General features: G+C 39.6%; 1 protein-coding gene across 1 annotated transcript in view; it reads left to right on the top strand.

Annotated features, from left to right (window-relative positions):
* LOC138737278 (nucleolar protein 4-like) overlaps window positions 1-26,540 on the top strand; it is a 96,080-nt gene that overhangs the window by 30,892 nt on the left and 38,648 nt on the right. Inside the window, exon 3 of the mRNA XM_069888029.1 lies at window positions 17,875-18,057. Coding sequence (XP_069744130.1) covers window positions 17,875-18,057 — 183 coding nt within the window. The remainder of the gene's footprint in view (window positions 1-17,874; window positions 18,058-26,540) is intronic.

The raw sequence follows: 26,540 nt of genomic DNA, 5'->3' as shown, positions 1-26,540 counted from the left end.
TGCCTTTTTGCAGCTTATTTAACACTTATTGAGAACATTGTAAAGAGAAAAAATATACAGTATTTACCACATTTGTTTTTATTTGAAGCTTGCAATTTCAGAAAAGACCTTATTTTCATATACAGGTACACCCTGCTTTACGAAACTAGATCGTTCCTATAAAATCTTTCATAAGTTGAAATGGCATAAAGCGAAGATCCATTCAAGTCCTTTCGTAAAAGTGAACACAGGTTTCTTAGTAAAAGTTAATTTTTGTAAAGCAAATATTCATAAAACGGGGTTATACCTGTAACATCATAAGATTCTAATCAAAACTGAAGAATTATAATAATAAAGAGACCTGGCATTAAAGCTGCTAAAATTCTCAATGCCTGAAGTTAAATGTGTTAAACAGACAGATAGTTGGGAGACTGAAGACCTGTTCCTCAATATGAAAATGCCATAGATATCCATGAAACCATTTAACACACAATGTCAAACTCAGGCCCGCGGGCCAAATTTGGCCCATGATATAATTATATTTGGCCCGCAAGATCATATCAAATATGTATTAGAGCTGGCCCGCTGGCTGCCGCGCCAGTATAGCACATGCACAGCTAATACTACAAATCCCACAATGCTTTGCAAATGCATTGGTGTCAGCCCGCTAATTGCCCCCACCTCCTCTCTTTACTTTCATTGGCACCTGCGACCTGTCGCCCAACTCACATGTAATAAACCCCTTACGAAAAATGGCCAAACGAAAGGCAGAAAACAGGACCTTTCAAGACAGGTGGGAGGCAAACTCTGACCCCAGAGTTTGATGAACTTGCATCTAAGAAGAGATGCCAAGTATCTGGTTTAGACCCAGGTGCATCAGAGCAAATCACAGTGTAGTAAGCTAAGCTTGGATTAATATTTTCTTTGGTCAACTTTGGACTGTTCATAGTTGAAAGATTGGATTTTCATTGAAGCAAGTTGTTATTTTTTTGACTTGTTGGCTTGTGAAAAAAAACATTTAAAAGGAGCTTAAAGGCTATAGAGAAATATTATTTATTGAATATTTTATTTCTCATTTGTTACTGCTTCTTCTGGAAAGATTTTAACCAAAACTATTATCAAACATTTATTTCAATAAGAAAAAGTTTAACGTTACATATGTTGAAAGAAGAGAAAACATGCAGATGTTGTTGAAAATTTTCAATAAATATTTAGTTTGGCCCACGACTTAGTCCAAGTTTTTAATTTTGGCCCTCTGTGAATTTGAGTTGGACACCCCTGATTTAACAGATTGTGTCAGCTGTCCAAGAAGATGTTTTAAATAACTTATGGGAATGTATATCCGAATCAAGCTGATGTTTCCTGAGCTCCCAGGATGTCCCTTTGAAATAAAGTCAGGATACCTGCTCTACATCCATTGATTTTGTTTAAAACTGAAATACTCGAATTTTCTTTTTAATTTTCCCATCCTTAATCCTCAGTAAAAGAGCTGACAATATAAATTTGTCCTTTGACGTTTGCACTAAATTCACTCTAATGGACGAATGCATTGTAGTCAGTTTTTAAAATGTGCTTTTAATGGCTTCCAATGAGCACAATAGCTGTCCAGTATTGAGCTGGTACAAGATAGAGCCTGCTGCATACAAGTGCACACAATGTAGGAGAGCAAGAAGAGTATGTTTTATCCCGATGTTAGAAAATGGCCAACCAATTGTGTGCAAAGGTGTTACCAAGATAGTAAATTTAAATTTTCTGTGTAAGACCTTCATCATTTAAGTGACCTTGAATTAATATTCAGCATTTGGGAACAAGACTTGTAATATCAGAAACAATCTTTAATAGACATAATGAAAGCTGTATATTGCCATGCATAGTTACAGGTAGAGTTTTGATGGGTTTTGCCTGCCATTCCATGGTGAACTGTAAGCAACTAACCCATGTAAGTGGCAGGAAGTCTGGGTCTTAAGATATGATGACTGACTTTGATTCCAAATGGAATTTAAATTTGCTCTAATTTCCCAGCCTTTAAGCAAAATGATATGCTTCTCCATCAGTTTGCCCATTCATGAAATTGAGATTTTATATTTGTAAAAGAGTAAATGTTTAATGTAATTTAATAACTTTAAAATTATTTACATCTGCAGTTTCAAATTCTTCAAGGATATCACTATCCTCTGAGGTTGACTGCATAACAATAGATTTTTGAGGAACCCAAACCCCATCCAGAATATCTCCTCTTTGTCAAACATGACCAACTACACTTTGGCTTTCACTCCATTTCTGCTTCCATGTCTTGCCAGTGTCAGGTTCACAACTCTCTGCATTGCACTGTTTACTTACATTTCCTTATTTGTTTACAAGTATACATTGAGTCAGCTTTTTTTGCACTGCCAAACAGTGGTAACTCTGCCTCGCCCATAGGAAAAAGAATCTCAGGGTTATATGTGATGTTATGAATTTAGTCTGACAATAAATCTGAAATCTGCATTTCTACTGAATGATACTGCTTGGAATATTGGTCTTCATTGCTGGAGAGATTTAATAACAGGGATGTTCTGTTATAACTGTGCAGGGTAGTGGTGAGGCAGCACATGGAGTACTGTGTGCTTTATTTTAGGAAGGATATACTGGCTTTGGAGGCAGTGCAGAGGAGGTTCACCACTTTGATTCAGGAGATGAAGAGATTGACCTACAAGGAGAGATCAAGTCAATTTTGTTTCCTGGAACTATCTTTGGCTTGGCTTCGCAGACGAAGATTTATGGAAGGGTAAATGTCCACGTCAGCTGCAGGCTCGTTTGTGGCTGACAAGTCCGATGCAGGACAGGCAGACACGGTTGCAGCGGTTGCAGGGGAAAATTGGTGGGTTGGGGTTGGGTGTTGGGTTTTTCCTCCTTTGTCTTTTGTCAGTGAGGTGGGCTCTGTGGTCTTCTTCAAAGGAGCTTGCTGCCCGCCGAACTGTGAGGTGCCAAGATGCACAGTTTGAGGCGATATCAGCCCACTGGCGGTGGTCATTGGCAAACAGCCGAATGAGATGGGATCTTGTGGAAACGTATAGAGGCAGAAAGGTATCACCACTAGTAGGTGAGTCTAGAACTAGGTGACATAGCCTCAAGATTTGGGGAAGATTTAGGACAGAGATGAGGAAGAGCTGCTATTCCCAGAGAGTGGTGATCCTGTGGAATTCTCTGCCCAAAGAAACAGTAAAAGACAGGCAGTAGTTTAGGATAGCATGGTTAATGTAGCTATTACACTGCTGCCAGCAACCAGGGTTCAAATCCAGTGCTGTCTGTCATGAGTTTGTCTGTTCTCCTTGTATCTGTGTGCATTACCCCCAGGTGTTCCTGTTCCCTCCCACCCTTCAAAAATGTATGGGGGTTGTAGGTTAATTGGGGTATTTGGGCAGCCCAAGGGCCTGTTGCCATGCTGTATGTCTACATTTAAATTTAGACACATTAAGTATTATTTTAGGAAATTGAGGGTTATGGGGAAAAGGCAGGCAAGTGGAACTGAGTCTATGCTAGATCATCCATGGTCTCATTCAATGGTGGATCAATCTCAATGGGCCAGATGGCCTACACCTGCTCTTATTTATTTAGTGCTTGTGTCCATGTTGCAATCAAAACACCCAAATATCTGTGTAGATATTAAAGGGCTTGTGTTCCTTGACATTATGAGACAATAAATTACATACCAATGACTTAATTATTAAAGGCCTATCAAAAAATTATTTTGCTCATCTTCATTCACCGCAAGTTTAGTTTTGTTGCCTCATTACTGAAATACAGATGCTTGGTAGAAGTTATTATCATAAAGCCCATTAGGAAGCCTTTAGACTACAGTATAAATAATTACTTTAGCAAATAAATGAAACCACTGTTCCAATGTCAGTTATCTTTCCAGAAATATCTTTTGAAATGTTGTTCAACAATGAACTTGACTCGATCAACTATGAAAAGCTTATGAAAAAGGCTTGATTTTTTTTTCCATTACAATAAGAATGTTTTTGATCTAAGACCTAAAACAGATATTCGAGATGAAATTTACTTTTTATTTGAAAAGCCAATGGAAGTATAGATACAAATACTGATGGAGTGATTAGACTTGGAGCCTTACTGGAGTTTGATCTGAGGAAACTGTATGGCTGTTTTCTAAAATGCAAAGCTATGTCATCTGTACATGCATTAAGAAATGTGAATTGAAAAAAAATGTAGTTATTTATTTATTCATTCACATAATTCTGTAAGTACATATTTTTATTTTCTTCCTTTTTTTGGGAGTAACTTGTGAATTCCATGAAGGTGAATTTCCATTAACTAACTACCCTAACGTGAAGATTTCTTGTACTCTGGATTCCTCATAGGCAAACGATGTGCTGGTTTGAGGGTGGGGAAACGTAGAGCTACTGCCTCTCAGTTTTGATAATCCTGATTTAACTCTGACTTCCCATGCAGTTTATCTGGAATTTACTTGTTCTTCTGTGACTCTTGTTTTTCTTGCTGCTCTGGTTTCCTCCCAGATCCTAGAGATGTGTGGGTTAGCAGGTTAATTGGCTACGGAAGATTGTTCCTGATAATGTGTCACGTCATAGACTAGCAGCAATAGAAATCCACCATGACCATGGTATCTTTAAAACAATAATTTTTATTTAATAAGATAACTTACTTAAATCCAAACTTAACCCCAATTATGTGTAAATGTATATATGTGTGTGGATTACTCAAACCAGCTTAGGCATAATTCTGAAAAGTCAATTCAAAGTTCAGTCTTAGAAATCTTGTGTTGAAACTCAGAACCTTAAACTGATGTTCAGAAGTAGTTATGAAATTGGTGAGACACTGAGTCATCAGACTTCTCAAAACTTTAAAATTCTTGTCGAATTTCTTTCAGAGAAATGTTCCTTCATACGAATGGTTGTCACAACTCCCCTCTTCCTTGCGTAGGGGTTACAAAACTTGTCGCTTTCACGAACCCAGGCAAGGGTTAAACAAAATGATTATTCGAAAAGTCACAATCCAAATACAGGATTGATCCTGTTTCCGTTACACAGACATGAGTCAATCAAAAATGACTATTACAATGGCCACAGTATCACTGCACTCCCTTAACAAGGAGAAGCAGCAGAAGTGACCATTTTCCCCAAAGTCACTTTAATTTTGTCTCTCCTGATGACTCTTTGATTATCTAAAATGCTGCTTTTTACATGTTTCTCAAATCACATGACTTGCTTCATCAATACTGGTTTGAACAGATGTCTTTCTTGGTAAATATTCAGTTTTCAGTCTTTCAAATAAGAACAATAATGCTGGTTTTATGGCTTTGAATTAAGTGCCAGGCTGTCTGTTTAAAAAAAAGTTGTTATCTGTCAGTGTCTTTCCCTTGTCGAATCCCAAAAATAACTTTACTAAAGTATAACATTTAAAAATAAAGATTAAAAAAAATAACAGAAGCCTGCAACAAATGGAAAAACCTTGGGAATGTGAGCTGATAAAACTGGGTGAGTGTACAATTAGCATAAATAGATGTTTTGTGATTGATATAGAACCTGTGAGGCAAAGGGGCTGTCCTGTACTGTATGACCCTAAGATTTTGTGATTCACAGTACCCATGATTGATTTTTGTGCCTCTTGTATTATTATAAACAGAAGTTCTATTTTCATGCAGTTTATTTAAAGTTTATAATTGTAATGATCCTCCGGCAAATAAATATATATTAATTTCAATTATGCACACTGCCCTCCATAATGTTTGGGACAAAGACACTTTTTTTCCTTTATTTAACCCTGTGCTCCACAGTGTAAAATTTGTAATCAAACAATTCACTTGTAATTAAAGTGCACATTCCAGATTTTATTCGCAGTTATTTGTATACATTTTGGTTTGACCATATAGAAATTACAACACTTTTTATACACAGTCCCCTCATTTCAAGTCACCGTAATATTTGGGACTTAGCAATGGTACATTTGTGACAGAGTATTTAGAGGTGGCTTTGGAGGAATTGGTAGAGCAGCTTGCACACACACATTTTAAAACACAGAATTTTTGCAGGACTTTTACAGAGTGCTTTTTGCAAAAGAGCAACAAAATATCAACAGACAGCTTGCGTGGGAGAGTATGTGATTTTTGCAGGCAGACAGAACAGTTTTGCTGTCAGAGGGAGAGAGTAAAACAGAGAGGAGAGACACAGAAATCAGTTCCAGAAGGACAAAGCTGGCAAACTTCTGGAAGGCTGTATGGTCAAAGGAGAAGACTAGCTGTCTGAGGTGACCTGAAAGAAAGAGGATCATCTGGAGAACCCTAAAAGGGGCAAGTTTCAACAGCAAGACTGATTGAAAAGGAATCAGATGTGGATATCCTGGAACAAAAGGAATCACTCTCTGAAGACTGACAAGAACCCTCCTGAGTGGTAACCATTTGCCTGTTAACACCAAAGACTGGTGAACTTTGTTAATGCTAACTTCTGTGCACAGTACAAGAATTGCCTGCAACCAATGAGATTGGACTATGATCCAAAGAACTTTTCTAATCTTAAGTACACATTACACACACCTGCGCTTAGTATTGGGGGGGGGGGGGGGGATTAAGTTGTTTAAGTAATAAGTTGAAGTTTCATTCTGTTTTCTTATTCAAATATAATTAAAAACTACTTCTGTTGTCTCTGGACTCCTTAACACATTAAAGTAGTCATGATTCATACTTTGTTGCATATCCCTTGCATGCTATGACTGCTTGAAGTCTGTGATTTATAGACGTCACCAAGTATTGAGTATCTTCTCTGATGATGCTCTGTTTGTTTCGAGGGCTTGTCCCCAGCTTTTCTCTTCAGCGTATGGAAGGCATGCTCAGTTGGATTTAGATTGTGTAACTGGCTTAGCCATTCAAGAATTTTCCAGTTTTTAGCTTTGGAAAAACTCCCTTGTTGCTTTAGCAGTATGTTTGAGATCATTGTCTTGCTGTCGGATGAAGCATCCCCCAATGAGTTTGGAGGCATTTGCTCAAACTTGAGCAGAAAAGATCTTTCTATACACCTAAGAATTCATTTTGCTACTGCCATCAGTAGTAACATCATCAATGATGATGTACCTGTGGCAGCCATACATGTGCAAGCCATAACGTTCCCACCACTATGTTTCACAGATGAGCTGATATGCTTTTGGATCCTGGTAAGTTCCTTTATACCTCCAGACTTTGCTCTTGCCATCGCTATGATACAGGTTAATCTTGGTCTCATTTGTCCACAAGACTTTTTTCCAGGCTCTTTTAAATACTTTTTCGCAAACTGTAATCTGGCCATCCTGTTTCTGTGGCTAACTACTGATTTGCATCTTGCAGTGCAACCTCTGTATTTCTGTTTATGAAGTGTTCTGTGGACAGTCGTCATTGACACTTGCACACCTGCCTCCTGAAGAGTGTCTCTGACCTGTCGGACATGCATTTGGGGATTTTTCTTCATTATGATGAGAATTCTTTTGTCAATAGCACTGAAATCTCTTTGAGATTACAAGCTTTCAGCTTAATGATGTTCCAAACTTTTGATTTTGGTAATCTAAGGTTTGGGCAACCTCTTTTACTGTTTATTCTTGTTTTTCAGGAAAGATCCTCTGAGATGGTGACTCCCAAGAACTTAAATTTGCTTATCCTCCCCACATCTGATTCCCCCAATGACCACTGGATCATACACGTCTGGTTTTCCCTTCCTCAAGTCAATAGTCAGCTCCTTGGGTTTGGTGACATTGAGTGCAAGGTTGTGGTTGGTACAGCCAGGTTTTCAATCTCCCTCCTGTGTGATGACTTATCACCTTTTTTTATATAGCCCACTATCATGGTATCAATGGCAAATTTGTAGAAGGTGTTATTATTGTACCAAGCTACACAATCGAAGGTATAAATTTAGCAAAGCAAGGGGCTAAGAACATAGCTGTGTGATACTCTGGTACTGATAGAGATTGTGGAGAAGATGTTTTTACCAATCCTCACCGATTGTGGTCTGGAGATTTTAAAATACATGATCCAATTACACACTGGGGTGTTGAGTCCCAGGTCTTGGAGTTTGCAGATCAATTTTGAGGGATTGATAGTGTTAAATACCAAACTGTAGTCAATAAAGAGCATCCTGATGAATGCATCTTTGCTGTCCAAGATGTTCCAGGGCTTTGTGTAGAGCCAGTGAGATGGCATCTGCCATAACCCTGTTGCTATGAGAGGCGAACTGGAACGGATACATGTCACCACTTTCCAGAAACGTGGCTTCCCCTCCACCACCATCAACTCAGTCCTCACCTGCATCTCCTCCATTTCCCACTCATCTGCCCTTGGTGCCTCTGCCCCCAGACGCAACAAACATAGAATCCCCTTTATCCTCACCTACCACCCCACCAGCCTCGGCATTTTTATATTTAAACATACAGCATGGTAACAGGCTATTCAGCCCATGAGTCCATACTGCCAACTTTTTAACCCCATTAACCTACATCCCCAGTACATTTTAAACAATGGGAGGAAACCGGAGCCCCTGGAGAAAACCCACACAGACACAGGAGATCGTAAAAACTCCTTACAGACAGCACAGGATTCAAACCCACTGGCGCTGTACAGGTGTTGTGCTAACCGCTATGCCAATCGTGCTGCCCAATGGCATCCAACATATTATCCTCCAGAATTTACGGCACTTACAACAGGATCCCACTACCAGACACATCTTCCCCTCTCCTCCCCTCTCTGCCTTCTGTAAGGATCGTTCCCTCCATGACTGCCTTGTGTCCTCAACCCTCCCCAGCAATCGCCCCCCACCCCTCAGCACCTTCCCCTGTGGCCGCAGTATGTGCCATCTTGTGCCCACAAGTCCTCCCTCACCAACGTCCAGAGCCCTAAACAGACCTTTAAAGTGAAGCAGTACTTCACTTGTGTATCCGCAGGAGTGTTTTATTGCATCCGGTGCTCCCTTTATGGCCTTCTCTTCATGAAAGAGACTGGGCGCAGATTGAGAGATGGATTCGCTGAGCACCTCCACTCTGTCTCCACCAGTGACAGAGACCTTCCAGTAGCCAACCATTTCAGATCTGTGCACAATACCACACTCACATGTCTATCCATGGCCTTTTGTACTCTCCCACCAAGACCACCTGCAAATTGGAGGAACAACACCTGATTTTCCGTCTGGGCATTCTCCAGCCAGATGTCATTAACATTGACTTTTCTGGTTTCTGATAACCAACTCTCTTCTTCCTCCTCCCCCCTTCCCTTCACCTTTCTGGTTCTCGTCCCTCCCTTACCACTCCCTTCACCTCCCTCCTCCCCTTGATTGCTGCTGCCCCTCCCTCTCTTCTCCACCTATCACCTCCTGCCTTTCCAATCACCCTTCCCTCCCTGCTCTTTTGTTCGGATGCCTGCCGACATGTTTCCATACCTTGATGAAAGGATCAAGTCTGAAACGTTGGTTATATATTTTTACCTTTGCTATGTAAAGAACACTGTTTGACTTGATGAGTTTCTCCACCTTTTGTTTTTACTAATTAGCATGGAGTAAATGGAGATGAATGAATCTCATTATGTCTAACTTGTATGCCCCTACAACTTTGATTCCTGAGGGCCAACATGACCATTTTTAAATATTAACTGTAATCAAAATTAATGTTTAATACATGTTGATATTGACACTTTAATTTATTAATTATTTTTCTTTGTACAAAACTGCTTCCTCTTTTGAATCACATCCCAGTTCAAATCACAAAATTCTGAAATGAAACAATGAACATATGTTGATAGGAATTTAATAACAATTCTGCAAAAAGACAAACTTTATGTGGAACGATCTGAAGTGCCAGATTACCTTCTATTCTATGAAGTAAAAATCCAAGTGACATATCAGAACTGGATAGTTTTACTGTTACATAGTGAACATGAAATTATAAGGTAAAATTTCATGAGGCAAAATATCCAACTGTAAATCAAAAAATTTATTCTCCTCTTCTGTCGGTATTTTTGTGCTATTGTTTCTAATGCTATTCCAGTGACATCTCTTATGAGACCTTATCAAATTGTAATTGTATGTTCCCTCCAGTGGAAATATTGCCGTTTCACCACTGGATTGAGGGTGCGTAATGTTGTTCCTTTGTTTAAGAAGGGCAGCAGGGGAAAGCCATTTAACGATGGGCTGGTGAGTCTTGTGTCAGTTTGAAGGGAAATTATTGAAGAAATTCAGAAGAGATGGGATTTATGAACACTTGAAAAAGCAGAGACTAATTAGAGATAGTCAGGATGGTTTTGTGTGTCTGTATTCTTGAGTAGACAGGGGGCTGGATATTGTCTATATGGATTTTAATAAGGCATTTGACAAGTTCCCATATGCATTATATAGTAGGGCTAGTTCAGAAGGTTAATACACACAGGAACCAAGGTGAGCTACCTAATTGGATCCAAAATTGACTGGTGATAGGAGGCAGAGGGTTGTAATAGAAGCATTGGAAGTTCTTGATCAGCGGTGTACTGCATGGATCAGTACTGGGATACTTATTGATTATGATGTATGTTAACGACTCCACTGTGAATGCAGGAGGTGTGAATAGTAAGTACTTGGATGACCTGCAAGTTGTTGATGTTTGCTGACAGAGAAGCTCATCTAAGGCTAAAGTGGGATATAGATCTGAAGGAAAGATGGGCAGAGCATTGGCAGATGAAATTTAATTCCAACAAGTGCTACATGATGCATTTTGGAATGTTCAATAGGGGTCGGACGTAAAGAATAAATGGTTGGGCATAAATGAATGCTGATGAATAGAGACACATGGGGATTCAAGTCCAAAATTGCATGGAAGTGACCACACAAATAGATGAGGTAGTGTAGAAGACAAATGCTTGCCTTCATAGGTAGAGGTATGAAATTTAAAGGTTTTGAGTTTGTTTGGCAACTTTACAAAACACAGGTTAATCCAAACGGAGTATCATGTACAATCCTGGTAGACAGACTATAGAAAGCATGTAGAGAGTGCAGAAGAGATTCACATTGATGTTGACTTGGTTGGATGACTTTAGTAATATTGTAAAGTAGAACAATATTTCACCTATTTCTGGGCATCTTAGCACTCATCAAGAAATACAATTACTGCTGTTCTCCCCCACCCCACCCCAGAGAGATTTTATATGCCTAAACAGAGTGTAACATCCCCAAGTTACATCAACAATAATACATTGTCCAAGGTTCAGCTCCAGACAGATTGAATTGAATTGTTAATTGTCAAGAATAGTGAAAAACTTTGTTTTGTATGTTATCCAGGAAACTCAACCTTAAGTACATCAGGTAATGAAAAAGTGCAAGATATAGTGCTTTAAAGAAAAAGTTCCGTTAAAGCAGTGAAAGGGCAACATCATTTTATGAATGTTAGGTCCACCCACCAATGGGAAGAAACTGTCTTTGAATCTGTTGGTGCATTTTCAAACTTTTATCTTTTGCCTGACAGGAGCGTGGAGAAGAGAATTTGACTGGAATGGATGTGTTTTTAATATGTTGACTGTTTTCGAACAATGGGAAGCAGAGAAGGAGTCAGTGATGATGAAGTTTGTATGATCGACTGAGCTGTGTTCACAATTTCTCTCAATCCCTCTAGTCTGTAAGATGACAGTTCTTTCTTGACCATGAAGTAACCTGGTTAATTAACCATATTTCATGTGAAATTGTGTTATTCACAGACTCAGTATTCAAGTTACATTCTTTGTTCTCACTGAGCTTGTGGCCTCCTGCATCTCAAACATTGATAAGCATTGTGTTTCTTTTTGCAAGCAAGCAGGTCCTAGCAGACAATGTCTTTTGTCTGCTAGGACTTGCTTGCAGAAAGAAACACAAAGCTTATCAGTCTGACACAATGGCCAGGGTAAGGAATGGAATCTGTGACAAGAGAATAGAGTTTACAGGACATGACCAAAGATAGTGACTTAGGTATACCCATTATTGATAATATACCCATAAAGATAGTGACTTAGGTATACCCATGATCTAATATGTAATATGATACATTAGGGAAAGTTTTTAGTGATGCCCTAAATTTTCTCATCTGAGTCCTAGCAATGAGTTCATACCTGCAGCATTTGTACTTCCATTAAGTTTACAGAGGATGAAAAAATAGATTTGACCACAAACAATTCAGAACTTCATTCGTATATTAAAATGCAAATTACTTCTTATATGTCATTCCCCTATATTTGTGTATGCTCAACATTTCCTCTTTTCCCTCCAGAAAAATCAGATGCAGATGGGTTGATCTCAAGCATAAGAGTAGATCAGTGGTTTTCAAACTTCTTCCTTCCACCCACATACCACCTTAAGCAATCCCTTACTAATCACAGAGCACCTATGGCATAGGGAATACTTAAAGTGGTATGTGAGTGGAAAGAAAAAGGTTGAGAACCACTGCTCTAGTATGTTTTATTCCTAGTCAATCAATTGGATATTCAGCAACTAAGCATATTTATGCCAAATGAGTTTTTATTTGGCTTGTTGACTTTGGTATATTTTAAATGTTCAGTCTCAGAAGCCTTAATTTTTGATGCACTAACTTTAAAAGCTCATTAGAAGGAACATTTTTAATAATTTGAATCATCAAAGTATCTGCTGTATTTTTCATGCTTGCAGTTATATTCACATAGTTTAGAAATTTTACAAAGCGTTAAGATTAATATGTATTCAGTTTTTTAGGTAGTCAGTTGATAAGATATTATCTGAACCCCGAGGTGCATTCTGTCACTTGCACAAGGAATGAAGAAGGGATTATTAATGCATGAATTTGTGTTTGAAAATGGTCTCTTTTGGAATACCAGTAAAATGAAATCCTGGACTTTAGAACAAATCCAGTTTACCACACCTAAATTTATGGCTGCTTCATAGTCAACAACATGGCTGTTTAATAAAGGATTAAATCTTCGTCCGCGAAGCCAAGCCAAAGAAAGAAGAAAGAAAAAGACATTAGCAATTAAAAATAGCTCACAGAATTAGTAATTTGTAGTTTTGCATAATCACACTGTCATATTTGATGAGGAATGTTGCTATTTCACAAGGTTGAATAGAAATAATCAAGTTCTTCATAAATATCTTGATGCTCATGCTAATGTTAAGATATAAACTTCTGCCTTCTGGACATAGACAATGGGTGCTTGAGTAGGCCAATTGGCTCTTCGAGCCAGCACCGCCATTTATCAGATCATGGCTGATCTTTCCCTTTCAATAACCAATCTCAGCCTTATCTCCATAACCGTTAACTCCCCTGCCCACAAGAGCCTTATCCAAATCTATCCAACGAATCCGCCCCCACTACCCTCTGTGGCAATGCATTGCAGACCCACAACTCTCTGAGTAAAAAATTTCTCCTCATTTCTGTGTGAAACGGCCTTCCCTGTATTCTTAAACTATGCCCTCTAGTCCTAGACTCACCCATATTTTATCTCACTGGCATTTATTGATCCTGAAACTGATCTTTCATTCTGTTACTCAGCATCATATGAAGAGCTTCATGAGCGTATGGGGACTGTTTGCTTAAGGGAGACAGAGGGATTGATTTGCAAGTAATTTTATACAGGGCTCGCATCTCACCTCTGGGCCCAGATACAGGCCACTGCCCCCTACATGAACTGGCTGCCGGTGCAGGCACCCACCGCAGGAGGGCTGTACCCTAGTGCTCTGACTCCGCTCTGTCCGAGGCCAAGACTCACATTGTCTCCAGGCTCGAGCCACTTCATCGTCCAGGGGACCGCCCATTGCTGTGGGAATGACAGTGGGTGACTCTACACAGATCCTCTCATGTCATCACGCAGAGATGCGGGAAGTTCACAGCAAGTCATTCCATCTGTCGGCAGCAGTCCTGCACCCGGGCTGCAACCGCCCTGTCATGTGACGGCTAGTCCCGGCGTATACGCTGATGTCACAGGGCCTGAACACTGACACTGAGCGCCATTGCCCCAGCAACGAGCCGGTTCCCGGAGGCAGCCACAGCCAGTATCCAGACCCCGGGTTGGAGGTGAGATGCACAGTGCCCAGGGATGGGAATGTGGTGGAGTGGGGCCACCGTCATGGTTAATTCGTTTATCTTTTTGCTTTCTCTATCCAATTTCTTTTATTTTTCTTCTTGCTTTGCCTGAATTTTCCCTCCTGTTTTGTCCGAATTTGGGGACAGTTGCTCCCCCCCTCCACTGGATGACATATCCTGATAATACTGATCAGTCAGCCAGTACTGGCAAACTAAAAGCTGCAATTTTTCAGCAATTGAATGAAAAAGACAAAAACCAGATCAGATATTTCCCTTGAAAAATAGACTAGTTTTAGGATTTATAATAAATTAATCTTGAAATATTAATTAACAAGATTACCAGAATATAAGTCTCATCCTGGGAATGTTCCTAAATTCATTATTTTGAAATCATTTCAATTAATTTTAAATTGTAATTGAGCAACACGGGCTTATGCCGCCCAATTACACCCAATTGACCAACAACCCCCGGTACATTTTGAATGATGGGAGGAAACCTGATCCCCTGGGGAAAACCCTGCCAAACACGGGGAGAATGTTCAAACCCTTGCTCCGATTGCTAGCACTGTAACGGTGTTGCACTAACCGCTAAACATCAATCAGGGACAGAATGACATGTGTGGATTGACTAAAGGAGGTCAATGCAGATTTGTTAAAATGGGTCGTGTCTGACTAACCTGATAAAGCTCTTGATAAAATAAAACAGACTGGGTCATTGTGGGAAATGTAATTGATGTTGAGTGTATGGGCGTCAAAAAAAAAAATATTGCTAATAAGACACATACGGACTTCAAAGACAGAATTTATTGTCATGAACAAGTCACAAGATGTGTTGTTTCGCAGCTGCGTCGTAGTAGAAACATTTATATAAACCACCTTATAACAATAGTGCATGAAAAGTCAAAGTAAGGCATTGTCTTTGGTTCGAAGATTGGTGGTGTTGTGGCCAGTGAAGAAGGTTATTAAACTTGCAGTGGGATATAGGACAGTTAGAATAGTGGGCTGAAAGATGGCAGATGGAGTTTAATACTGAGAAGTGTGAGGTACTACATTTTGGTAGGTTAGTCAGCAAAGGTCAGACACGTTAAATGGTCAACATTTGAGGAGTGCAGTAGAACAAAGGGATTTAGGAATTCTGAAGGTTGAGTCACATGTAGATAGGGTGGTGAAGAAAGCATTTGGTGTGTTGGCCTTCATAAATCAGAGTATTGAATACAAGAGTTGGGATGTCATGTTGAAGTTGTATAAGGCATTGATGAGGCCAAATTTGGAATATTTTGTGCAGTTTTGGTTGCTGAATTATAGGAAGGATATAAGAAGACTAGAGAGAGTGCAGAGGAGATTTACAAGAATGTTGCCTGGTTACAGGGTTTGAGTTAAAGGGAAAGGTTGAATAGGCTGTGACTTTATTCCCTGGAATGTAGAAGATTGAGGGGTGATTTGATAGAGATATTTAAAATTATGAGGGGGACAGATAGAGTCAATGTGGACAGACTTTTTTCATTGAGAGTGAGGGAGATTCAAACAAGGTGACATGGATTGAGATTGAAAGGGGAAGAGTTGAGGGGAAACATGAGGGGGAATTTCTTCACTCAGAGGGTGGTGGGAGTGTGGAATGAGCTTCCAGTCAAAGTGGTAGATGCGGGTTCAATTTTAATATTTAAGGAAAAGTTGAATAGGTACATGGACGAGAGAGATGTGGAGGGTTATGGGCCGGGAGCAGATCAATGAGACTGGGTGGGAGAAGGTGTTCAGCATGGACTAGAAGGGCCGAACTGGCCTGTTTCTGACTTGAAATTGTATATGGTCATTGATCGTTCAGGAATCTGATGGCAGCGGGGAAGAAGCTGTCCTTGTGCCGCTAAGTGCTCGTCTTCAGGCTCCTGTACCTTTTTCCTGATAGTAGCAGAGTGAAGCGGGCTCAGCCTGGGGGGTGGGTGTCTTTGAGGATAAAGGCTGCTTTCTTAAGACACCACCTCTTGTAGATGTCCTTGATGGAGTGAAGTCTGGTGCCCGGGATGTCGCAGCCGAGTTAACAAAAAAAAACTCTGGAGTTTTTGCTTTTCCTGAGTGTTGACACCTCTGTACCGGACAGTGATGCAACGAGCCAGAATGCTCTCCACTCTACACCTGTAGAAGATTTTGAGTGTTTTCAGTGACATACTGAATGCTGTTAAAGTATAGCTGCCTGCAAGCCTTCTTCGTGATTGCATCGACATGGAGGTCCTCAGAGATTTTGACACCTAGGAATTTGAAGTTCTTCACCCTCTCCACTTCAGATCCCTTGATGTGGACTGGTTCATGTTCTCCTGACTTCCTCCTGAAGTCTACAGTCATCTCCTTGGTTTTGCTAACATTGAGTTCAAGATTGTTGGTTTGATGCCACTCAACAAGCTGATCTATCTCCCTCCTGTACGCTTCCTCATTGCCGTTTGTGATTCCGCCGACAACCGTGGCATCATTGGCAAATTTGTAGATACCATTGGAATTGAGCTTGACCACACAGTCAAGGGTGTATAGTGAGTAGAGCAATAGGCTAAGCACACATCCTTGAGGTGCATCTGTGTTGATAATCAGTAAGGAGGAGAAGTTTTTTTCCAATTCATATTGGTTGTCGTCATCTGATGAGGAAGTCAAGGATCCAGTTGTATAGAGGCATGCAGAGGCTCAGGGTTTTGAGCTTGTTGATCATCACTAAGGGAATAATGGTGTTGAAGGCTGAGCTGTATTCAATGGAGAGCAGCCATATGTACGAATTACTATTTTCAAGGTGATCCAGAGCTGCGTGGAGAGCCAGTGATATTGCATCTGCTGTGGAGCGATTGTGATGATGGACAATTTGTAGTGGGTCCAGTCCTTGACTTAGGTACATGTTAATTCTGGCCATGACTGACCTCTCAAAGCATTTCAACAGTGATAGTCTTCTTGGGCTCCGGGATGATTGGTGCCTTTTTGAAGCAGATGGGGACCTCTGACTGCAGCAATGAGAGATTGAAAATGTCCATGAACACTCGGGTTAGTTGGTTGGCACAGATTTTCAGATTGAAAGCCTAGGGTAATTTGGTACTTGGACCACTGCTTTTCTTAATATATAGAAATGACTTGGATGCAGAAGATGATTTTTAAATAGAGACTTGGCCCAAAATTTGAAGACATAGTGAATTGTGAGAAGGATGGTAGTTGGGTTCAACAAATATAGAGGATGATGGAATGGGTGGATAGATGGGTAATAAAATTTAATGATGAGCGAACTAGTACTTTCATGATGTAAATGGTCAATTTGCCATCTTAATTAACAGACATTGCGTGAACCAATATTATTTCACTTACTCCTATATTCCATTTATTAAAAATTAATTTTAATTTAGAGATACAGCATGGTAACAGACTCTTCCAGCCCATGAGCCCATGCCACCCAAATGCATCAACAAACCCCGTACATTTTGGAAGGTTGGAGGAAACCCATGCACATCACGAGGATAACAGATAAACTCCTTACAGATAGTACTGGATTTGAACCAAAACTCCTTACAGATAGTACTGTATTTGAACCAAGGTCATTGGTGCTGTAATAGCATTATGCTAACTGCTACACTAACTGGGCTTCATTTTGCATAGCTCAGCCACCAAAATAAGTAATAAATTATTGAACAATTAATCCATTGGAACTTAAATTGGTGAGTTCTTTGATTATGCTAGTTCCAAATAGCATTGTGTAAATGAAAATTAGTATACACCTATTGCAAACGTGATCCATTCATGTTTGGAAGGAGATCAAATGTAATTAGCTTTATTATAATAGACCAGTGGATATCTCTGCTTCATATATTAAGACAAATATAATGATTTGTGTGTGTGTGTGTGTGTTTTTTTTCTCCCCAGTCTCCACCCTACAGCTCAGGAAGTTATGACTCTGGGAGAAATGAGCTTTTGGGAAGTTGTCCTGAGGATCTCTCAATTAACAGAGGTGGTGACGACGACGACGATGACCATGAAGACCATGAAGACAATGAGAAGATTAATGACTCAGAGGGAATGGATCCTGAGCGACTGAAGGCCTTTAATGTAAGAATAAAGTGTTAGTTTGTAAATGGAGTTTTAAAACAGTTCTATCAACAGTTTGATCTTTGGAATCTAGTCCATCAACATTCCCTTTTAATCATATTGCTTTGTGCATTATAGCCCCAAAGAGAAAACTGAGTTATTTAGTTTATAGAAAGTGCTGGAGCAGCATTTGAAGGAGTCATTTTTATTCCATCCTTGATCTGTGAGAACACAAGCTTTAAACTAATGCTTAAATGCTAACTAATGCAGGCCTTTTATTTCCTGCTGTTTGTAGTTGCAGGATTATCTGTCTAAAAGTGGTTTCTATAGGTTTATGTAATATTTGTTTTACATCAGGCTCTTAAACCTCCCCTCTATACCCTAGCCATAAACTACTCCGAAACCATAAAAAGACCTGACTGTGCTATTGACGTGCCACTCTGATTTTTCTTGCACTAATTGTAACTGTTAATATTTATTTATCAATTTATCTATCTTTTATTATCTTTCAATACTGGAGTAACTTAATGTATATTGTTGTAGCTGGTGAAACTTGTGTACCTGATTGGCTGCATGAAGTAAGAATATTGGTGCATATATACATTTTACTGTGTGTATGACATTATTATAATTCTCATTACTGTCATATCTACTGACTCATGCTTATCACCAGCTATTTCTGAGTAGCAAATTAATTGATTTTATCATTGCAGAAAAATCAATCAAGACTGCTGGATACTAAACGCTACCATAAATACAGAAATAGCGACAAATTGAAAATGCTGAGTAAACTGAAATAAAACATAAAATATTGGAGATATACATCAGGCAAGAAGCCAGGATATAATTCCATTCTCAAAATTTAAGAGTTTTGACAAATAATCTACATTATTTGAAATATGAAACAGAGCTCATGGATCTGGTGTGTAGGTCAAGCATTTTCTAGTTTGATAAACTTAGCTCACCGGCTAATTAGGTACGATGGAAAAAAAAAGTATTTTGATAATACTTCTGCCAAGTTTAAGTCATTATAGAGTAAGGGTATATATTTTTGAACTGTTGCAGGAGATGTTTGTGTTTTGTTTACGGTATCTGATTTAGAGCTGGACTTTACTTTGGCTTTGTGTACTTGTATCCAGTTTGACCACTGGGCACTACTACCAGACTCTCTGTGAGTTTACTGTCCTTCAACAGAGTTTAATTTATTGGAATCACAACCAACTTCCCATTCTTGACTTGGTCCACCCATATTTAGTTTACATGGACTGAGTTGTAGCTGTGATTTATGTTGGCAAGGCAAGGATAAACAAAGACTGTTTTAATTGAGTTCAACCACTACCTGGCTTTACATCAACTCTTCTTGGCTTCAACTTGTGTTCAAGTGTACAGTTCCAATTTGATAAAGACCTTGGTTTTCATGTGATTGTAATTCTAGTTGGTTGCAATGAGCTGCTGTTCTTTGATGTGGGCTTGTTGACTTGTAACTGCATTTCTGGAGGACAAAATGTGGCTAGGAATTGTTTCATTACCAATCTGGTTCTTTGGTGTTCACGTAAGAAATCACAGGTGAGAAATTTGCTGGATGACAAGAAGAAAATACTACTGAAACTGTTGAAACAATGATAAGGATGATTGCAGCTCACATGGGTGAATCCTGATGGTTAAGATAGTATTGGCAAAATTAAAGGGATTGTAGGTCAATAAATCCCTGGATCTGTGTCCCAAAGTGTTGAAGGAGATATCTATGAAGATAGTCGATGGTGTAGTTTTCATGTACCAGATTTCCACAGAATCTAGAGCAGTTACAGCAGATTGGGAGGTAGAAATGTAAATATTTGAGAAAGGCGGAAGGTAGAAAATGGAGATGCACAGACCAGTTATCCTGATGTCACTAGAAAGGAAAAGTAGGAATGTGGTAACAGGAAATATGGAAAATAACATTAGGATTGGATAAAGTCAACAAAGATTTAAGGAAGGAGAATAGTTTTTGACAGTTTCATTAGTTTTTTGAGATTGGAAGTAGAAGAATAAATAAAAGCAAAGCAACAGATGCAGTATATTTGGACTTTCTATGTTTTACATTTCCTGGAGGCAGAGAGGGAAACATTGTGTGTTGGGGTCGGGAGGGTGGGGGGGGGGGGGGAGTAAATCATGAAAATCTGTAGACACCATGGTTGAAGAAACGCAAAATGCTGGAGAAGCTCAGTAGATCAAACAGTGTCCTTTATGTAGCAAAAATAGAAATATATGTTGGGAGGGGATTCCCTTCAAACAAAAACATTTTGGGAGGTGGGGGTTTCTCTTGAAGGAAGATGTGTAGGACATTCAGATCATTCTGCTATGGAGTGTAGAGGATGGATGTTCATTTGAAAATGAGTAATTTATGACCAGGAAACTGGAAGATGATGGAGGGCATTCGATGTAAGTGCAAGTGACTGGATAAGGGGAAAATTAGGGATAAGGAAAAAGAATTCAATTCCGTGGGACAAAAATCAGAATAGTCCTCCTTATGGGCCTCTAAAGGTTGTCATAGTTGAAGAGTGGTAGTGGGGATGAGCTCCCATTGCTACACAAATGCTCTTCATGATGTGCGTCCTGAACAGCCTCTGACAACCAAGTCCAACTGCTGGCCTTCATGTGGCATACTTCTTATGCATGCCCAGCGGTGCTGTTCTCACTGACAGGAGGAGGGGAAAAGGTGGCCCACTGGCACCTTGAAATCAGTTGCTCTGGGTATGTGGGGCTCATTAACCACGGATGGTATCTCATCTAGCAAAAGGAAAACTCAGATTTCAAACCTTTGCTTCCTTGTGGTTATACTCACTCATAGGAAAGGCATTTGGAGTAAACCCGAGGAAAAATCTGTTATTGGACTTCTCTACCCAGCAACGGCACGCCAACTCCTCTGATACTGCTGGCACAAAACTGTATTGACTTTCTGTCATTAACATGAAGAGAGGGAGGGGATCCAACTGCATGGACAACAGACAGATCTCCATATCAACACTGCCCTGGTTTGTGCCCTGGAGAGGCCACTCCAGCTTACCGGATGCGCAGAACCCATAGTCAACCACGACTGTCAGAGGCTACCATGTGGGCTTGGATGTGGAGTTGAATTTAGGCTCAGTGTGGTCGAAGGACTTTGACGCTGGAGATTGTAGAAGAAAGATCTCTGGAAGATATGAGATCATTGGTTGGTATGGTAGATATTGCCCAATAACTGCAGCACACCGTTGGCAAGTAGGTTTGATGACAACATTGGGTTGGTCCTTCGTGAGTGGAATGTTGCAACTTCAGAGAAGGATAGGAGGCATCATTAAAGGGAGTGGAAAAATAGCAGTGTAATTCTACCACCTTCAATAATGATACCATCACCCAGATATAGCTTCCTTACTCCTTTCAGAATTCCAAATGGACCTTTCCTTTGCCACTCTGGTTCACTCCACCATCACACTCCAATACAACTGCAAGAGGACCAAAGTCTGTCCTTTTCTCTTCAGCCCACAATCTAGCCACCCAAAATGAACAATTCACTTGTACTTCTTTCAAATTTCCATTCTGGTACTGCATTTGGTGCTCATTATGTGGGAATCTCAACCTTGGAGATAGCGATGAATAGATCTAGAGGCCAGAGAAAGGAATCCAAGTGGATCGGAGACTTTGAAGATGGGAGAAAGTCCACGGGCTAAAGGAAAGGACATGGAAGGAAGGAGACAGTAGATATGCAAATATCATGATGGGCTTGACTTTACTGAGATGGGTTAAAGCCAAAGCCTCTGATGAGGAACAATTGTTTCTGTATCAAAGAGGGAAGGATCAGAAAGAATAGTGAAATCACAGCTATGGGTAAGACTGGAATGAGAAATGGGATCAGAAGAACGTGATCTGGGAGGGAAATCCAAAGTATTAGAAATTAAAATTCGTGGAAGCTTGTGATTTTTCAATACTTTGAAAGGATGGAGAAGCATCAAAGGATCAAGAGGAAGTGTGAGCCACAGTAGCTTTGAAATGGTGTGTAGCGGTCGGGGTTGTTAGAGAGAGAGTCAAGTATGCTTGGAATTATGTATGGATCTCAGTATCTGACAAGAACCATGATTGGAGTAAGGATGAATATTCAAAACATGAAGGATGGAGTTTCATTTGATTGTGCCTGATTTGCAAAGTATTTTCAGCATTCTCTTTTATACCAAGAACTCCAGCGTTTTGTGTGTCATTATTCTAGCATTGCTTTTAAAAGAAAATCTTTTCTCATCAGTTGGATTAGCTCCAGTTAATGAACCTTCACTTCCCTTTCCCAACTGGTACTACCACCAGATGTATCCTTCAGTCTCTCAGGGTCCCCGTCTTCTCACGAACATTTATTTTTGTTCTCTGCATTCTTCCCCTCCAATTTAAAATATTTTTGATTTGTAATTTTTAGTCAATCTGAAGCATTAATTTTATGAAACCCTCTCCATAGATGTTGCCTCAGTGACTGAGAATTTCCACCATTTTCCTTCTTTACCTCAATTTCCAGCAACAACTTTTATTTTGCAAGATTCCATACATAACATTATGATCTGATAAATATTTCCCAAAAATATTGTTGTTCTAGCCATCACTTGAGGCCAAAGGATCAGAATTTGGAAAGCTACAGATCAAGAAGCCAAGTCTCTTACTTTCCATAACTTAAGTATTATATCCTTGAGGGTCTTGCTTATGTCAGCCATTTAACAAACTAAGTAAAAAATCATAAATATATAGGACAATTCCTATTCCCAATGATGCAAGGACACAAAAAAAATGTGTGGAACATTTTGACAGCATCCATTGTATGCTGGATACCACACCTTGTTTAGATCACTCAAAGAAATCATAACTGTACAAATGAAGGAAAAAGTAATCCAGCCGTTTCCTACTTTGATATAATCTGGAGAAATTGCCAAGGTAAATACTGCTTTAAGACCTATTTAATAGGTTAAAAATCAGCTGCTATTGGCAGCCATATTTCTTGGGTCAGCTGATTTATTATCATACAACAAAGGGTCTTCGAACTGTGACTTAACTCTCTCTTTCTGCTGACTGCTTCTAGTGTTTTGGGGTTTTATTTCAGATTTCCAGTATCTGCCGTTCTTAATTTTTTTGTTGTTTATTCATACTGAAGTGGTGAGGCATGAATTGACAAATGTGTCATATGCAAGTATGTACCAGCACAGACTGGTTGTAGACCAACAGGCACTTGGCTAATCAAATTTGACAAACAGATGACTTCTCATTCTTGAGCACTGTGCCTTCTGCCTTCCCGCTCCATCTCTGAAACTCCCTCCCCAGCTATCACTGACACTCTTGATCAAAGGTTCCAGCCTGAAACTTTGAGCATTCTTTTTTTTCTCCACTGAGTTCCTCCATCAGATTGTGTTTTGCTCTAGGTTCCATTGTCTGCAGTTTTTTTTTTAATTTAAAAAAATATAAACGTACAGTAATGTAACAGGCCAATTCTGAAGGGTGGGAGGAAACCAGAGCCCCCGGAGAAAACCCACACAGAAGGAGAATGTACAACTCCTTACAGACAGTGCGGGATGTGTTTCCAAATCACTTACAGCCTTTACTCTGTGGTATGTCTAGGTAGTTATCCCATAGAGATGAATCGGGATAGTGACATCATTATGCAGTTATATAATGTTTTTGTCATTAAAATAATATCCCAAGATGTTTTGCACTTTGACAATGAGGCACATAAGTAAATGTTATAGTAGGCACCATAACCTTGGATACAGAGTTAGTTTTAAGAAACATCCTGTCTTTGAGAGAGGTAAAGATTAGAGAGGTGGGGAATCCAAAAAGGAAGCTTTGAGCCTGGGCAGTTGAAGATGCAGCTGACACTGATGGAGTGATTGGAGTCAGACCAGAATGCATGGTTCCCTGTGATATTTGGGGCTGGAGGAGGTTGCTTAGTGCAAAGTCATGCAAGCTTTGAAGTATGGTTGGACCACCAGTCCACAAAATCTTGCAAATCTACTATCTGAAAATAATAGCTTTTTAACTAGCTTTTCAATCGTGCAATATGATTGCAGATTTAGGCTAAATAAATAAATAATATTTTGGCTGTGAGTCGTGACATCCAATATTAATCCCATTTTTTATTTTCCCTCCATTCTCATCAACTCCCCCAGATTCTATCTCTCACATACTGGGGACAATTTACAACAGTTAATTAATTTACTATTCCGCATGTCTTGGAGATGTGAGAGGAGACAAGCAGGGAGAATGTGCAAACTTCACGTAGACAGCAACCAAGGTCAGGACTGAACCTGGGATTCTGCCACTGAGGCAGTGGCTCTACCACCTGTCCCACTGTATGTTATGTATTAACTCCATCGGCACAGTTTGGTCATGTTTGCCAGTTCACTTCTGCAAAGAGAAAAGGTAGTTTCCAGCAAAGCAAAGTGAATCAGTAAGTACCGATAGGTAAGAGTTTTTAAAAAAAAAGGCATCAATAAAAATAATGGGAGCAAAATAAAAGCTAACAACTCGAATAAAATAAATCAAAACCAGAGGGGAAATTGACAACAGTGATGTATGCTGTAAATGCTATTGTTGCATAGTACAGTATCTTTGATGAATTGGGTTACATCTACACCTCAAATGCAAGGATATTTACTTACTGGTTTGTGATGCCTTCAACAGAGGATGCTTTTGCAGCTGTTGGATCCAATAAATCACAGCCTGTATGTAATACAAATGGTTTCCTTTACTCCAGTGATGGAGAACATCAGAATGAAAAGAACACACAGCCAGTGGTAAAGTGCACTGCAGGGTTGGCGTAGCGATTAGCACAGCACCTTTTTAGTGCCAGCAATTGGGTCTTGGGTTCAAATCCTGCGCTGTCTGTAAGAAGCTTGTATGTTCTCCCCGGTCTGTAAGAAATTTGTATGTTCTCCCCATGTCTTTGTAGGTTTGGTTTCCTCCCACTGTTTGAAACGCAATTGGGTGGGGGGGGGGGGGGGTGTAGATTAATTAGGTGTAAATTGGGTGCATGGACTCATGGGCCGAAATGGCTTGTTATCATGCTGTGGGTCTAAATTTAAACTTTTTTTAAAAAGAAAGACGAGTCAAACAAACCGGTAACAAACTGCACCTCCAAGGTGTTTCACAACGAGTGCAAGACCGAGTCACACAAACCGAGACCATTGCCTGAAGAGGGCGCACAAAATCAGTGAACCGGTGCGGACTCGAAAGGCCAACATGGCCTGTTTCCGCTCCGTAAATGGTTATATGGTAAGATCACCTGAATCTTATAAAAATCCTTAACAATGAACCTTTCTTTAGTTTTCTCCTCTCGTTGGTACTACTCTCAGATATGATAACATATAAAACCTATTTGCCACAAAATATTTTTCACCTGAAAAAGAAATTCTATTATCCAGCACAATGTTGTGTGGGTGACAAATAGAAGCCCCAGCATTTACATTGTGGAACAGTCATTAACAAGAAAAATTAAAAGGACACGTAACTGTGTGCAGCACATTTGACTGTAATTTCACATCCATTATTTAAGGGGACCAGTTGAAATTGTGCCTTTTTTGAGTAAATCATAGAAAGGAGTTCTGAGCATTTTTGGAAGTGTTTATATCCATTGTATGTTGAAGTCCTGAATGTCAGTACATTTGGCTGGTTATTTATTCCTAATTCACCCTTATACCCGTGTAATTTCCCTGTTGTGTTTTGTGCACATGTTGTTGTCATTGATATGCACAGTCCCCATTAATTACATAATGACAGAAATTGGATCTAAAGGTCGCAACCTACAATCATCATTTAAACTCTCAATGATAATACCATGCTGGAAGTAGTAAATCATGCATAATTCATTGGTTTTATATTTTATAAATGACTCCCCATCATTATTTTAATGTATTAACTATCTCAATGCTGGAAACATTCTGCAAACTCAAAGCATACTGTATTTACATTGGCATAGTTTGAGGCCAATGTTGCTTTGATCTTTGTGCCCTGATGCTTTTGCTGCCCTCTGTGTCTGGGGTTGGACGAGCCGTGGTTACACCCTCAATTTCACTGGTGCTTGTCATGTTTCTTCTCCCCAGCACTGGGCATTATTTTGCTTGATGATGTGACATCTGCCTGTTTAATTAGTGAGGTCAGGTATTAAACACTTAAGGGGAATAAACTATATATTGAATCACTGTTTTTGGTGACGCATGATTTGGCTTAGTAGCACAATATAAAAGGTAAAGCTTCCTTTATTGTCAAGTGATACTACATTTTAGAATGTAACATGCATGAAATTCTTTCATAGTCCCCATTTGAGGCAACAAGGCTAAGTGAAATTCATTTTCCAGGCAGTTAACAGTTCTAATTAAATAGCTTAAGGTACTATTGAAATAATGAAGACTACCTTACTTGGTATTTTTCTTTTTCTTGATCTATTTTTATTTATTTTGTAAGGTACTGCTGATACAAAACAACAAATTAATAAATTCTGAATCTGGGAGGCATATGCATTA

Source organism: Narcine bancroftii, chromosome 6 (genome assembly GCF_036971445.1).
Source record: "Narcine bancroftii isolate sNarBan1 chromosome 6, sNarBan1.hap1, whole genome shotgun sequence".
Lineage (NCBI taxonomy): Eukaryota > Metazoa > Chordata > Chondrichthyes > Torpediniformes > Narcinidae > Narcine > Narcine bancroftii.
Note: the sequence above shows the minus strand (reverse complement) of the source record. Positions and strands in the feature narration are given on the sequence as shown.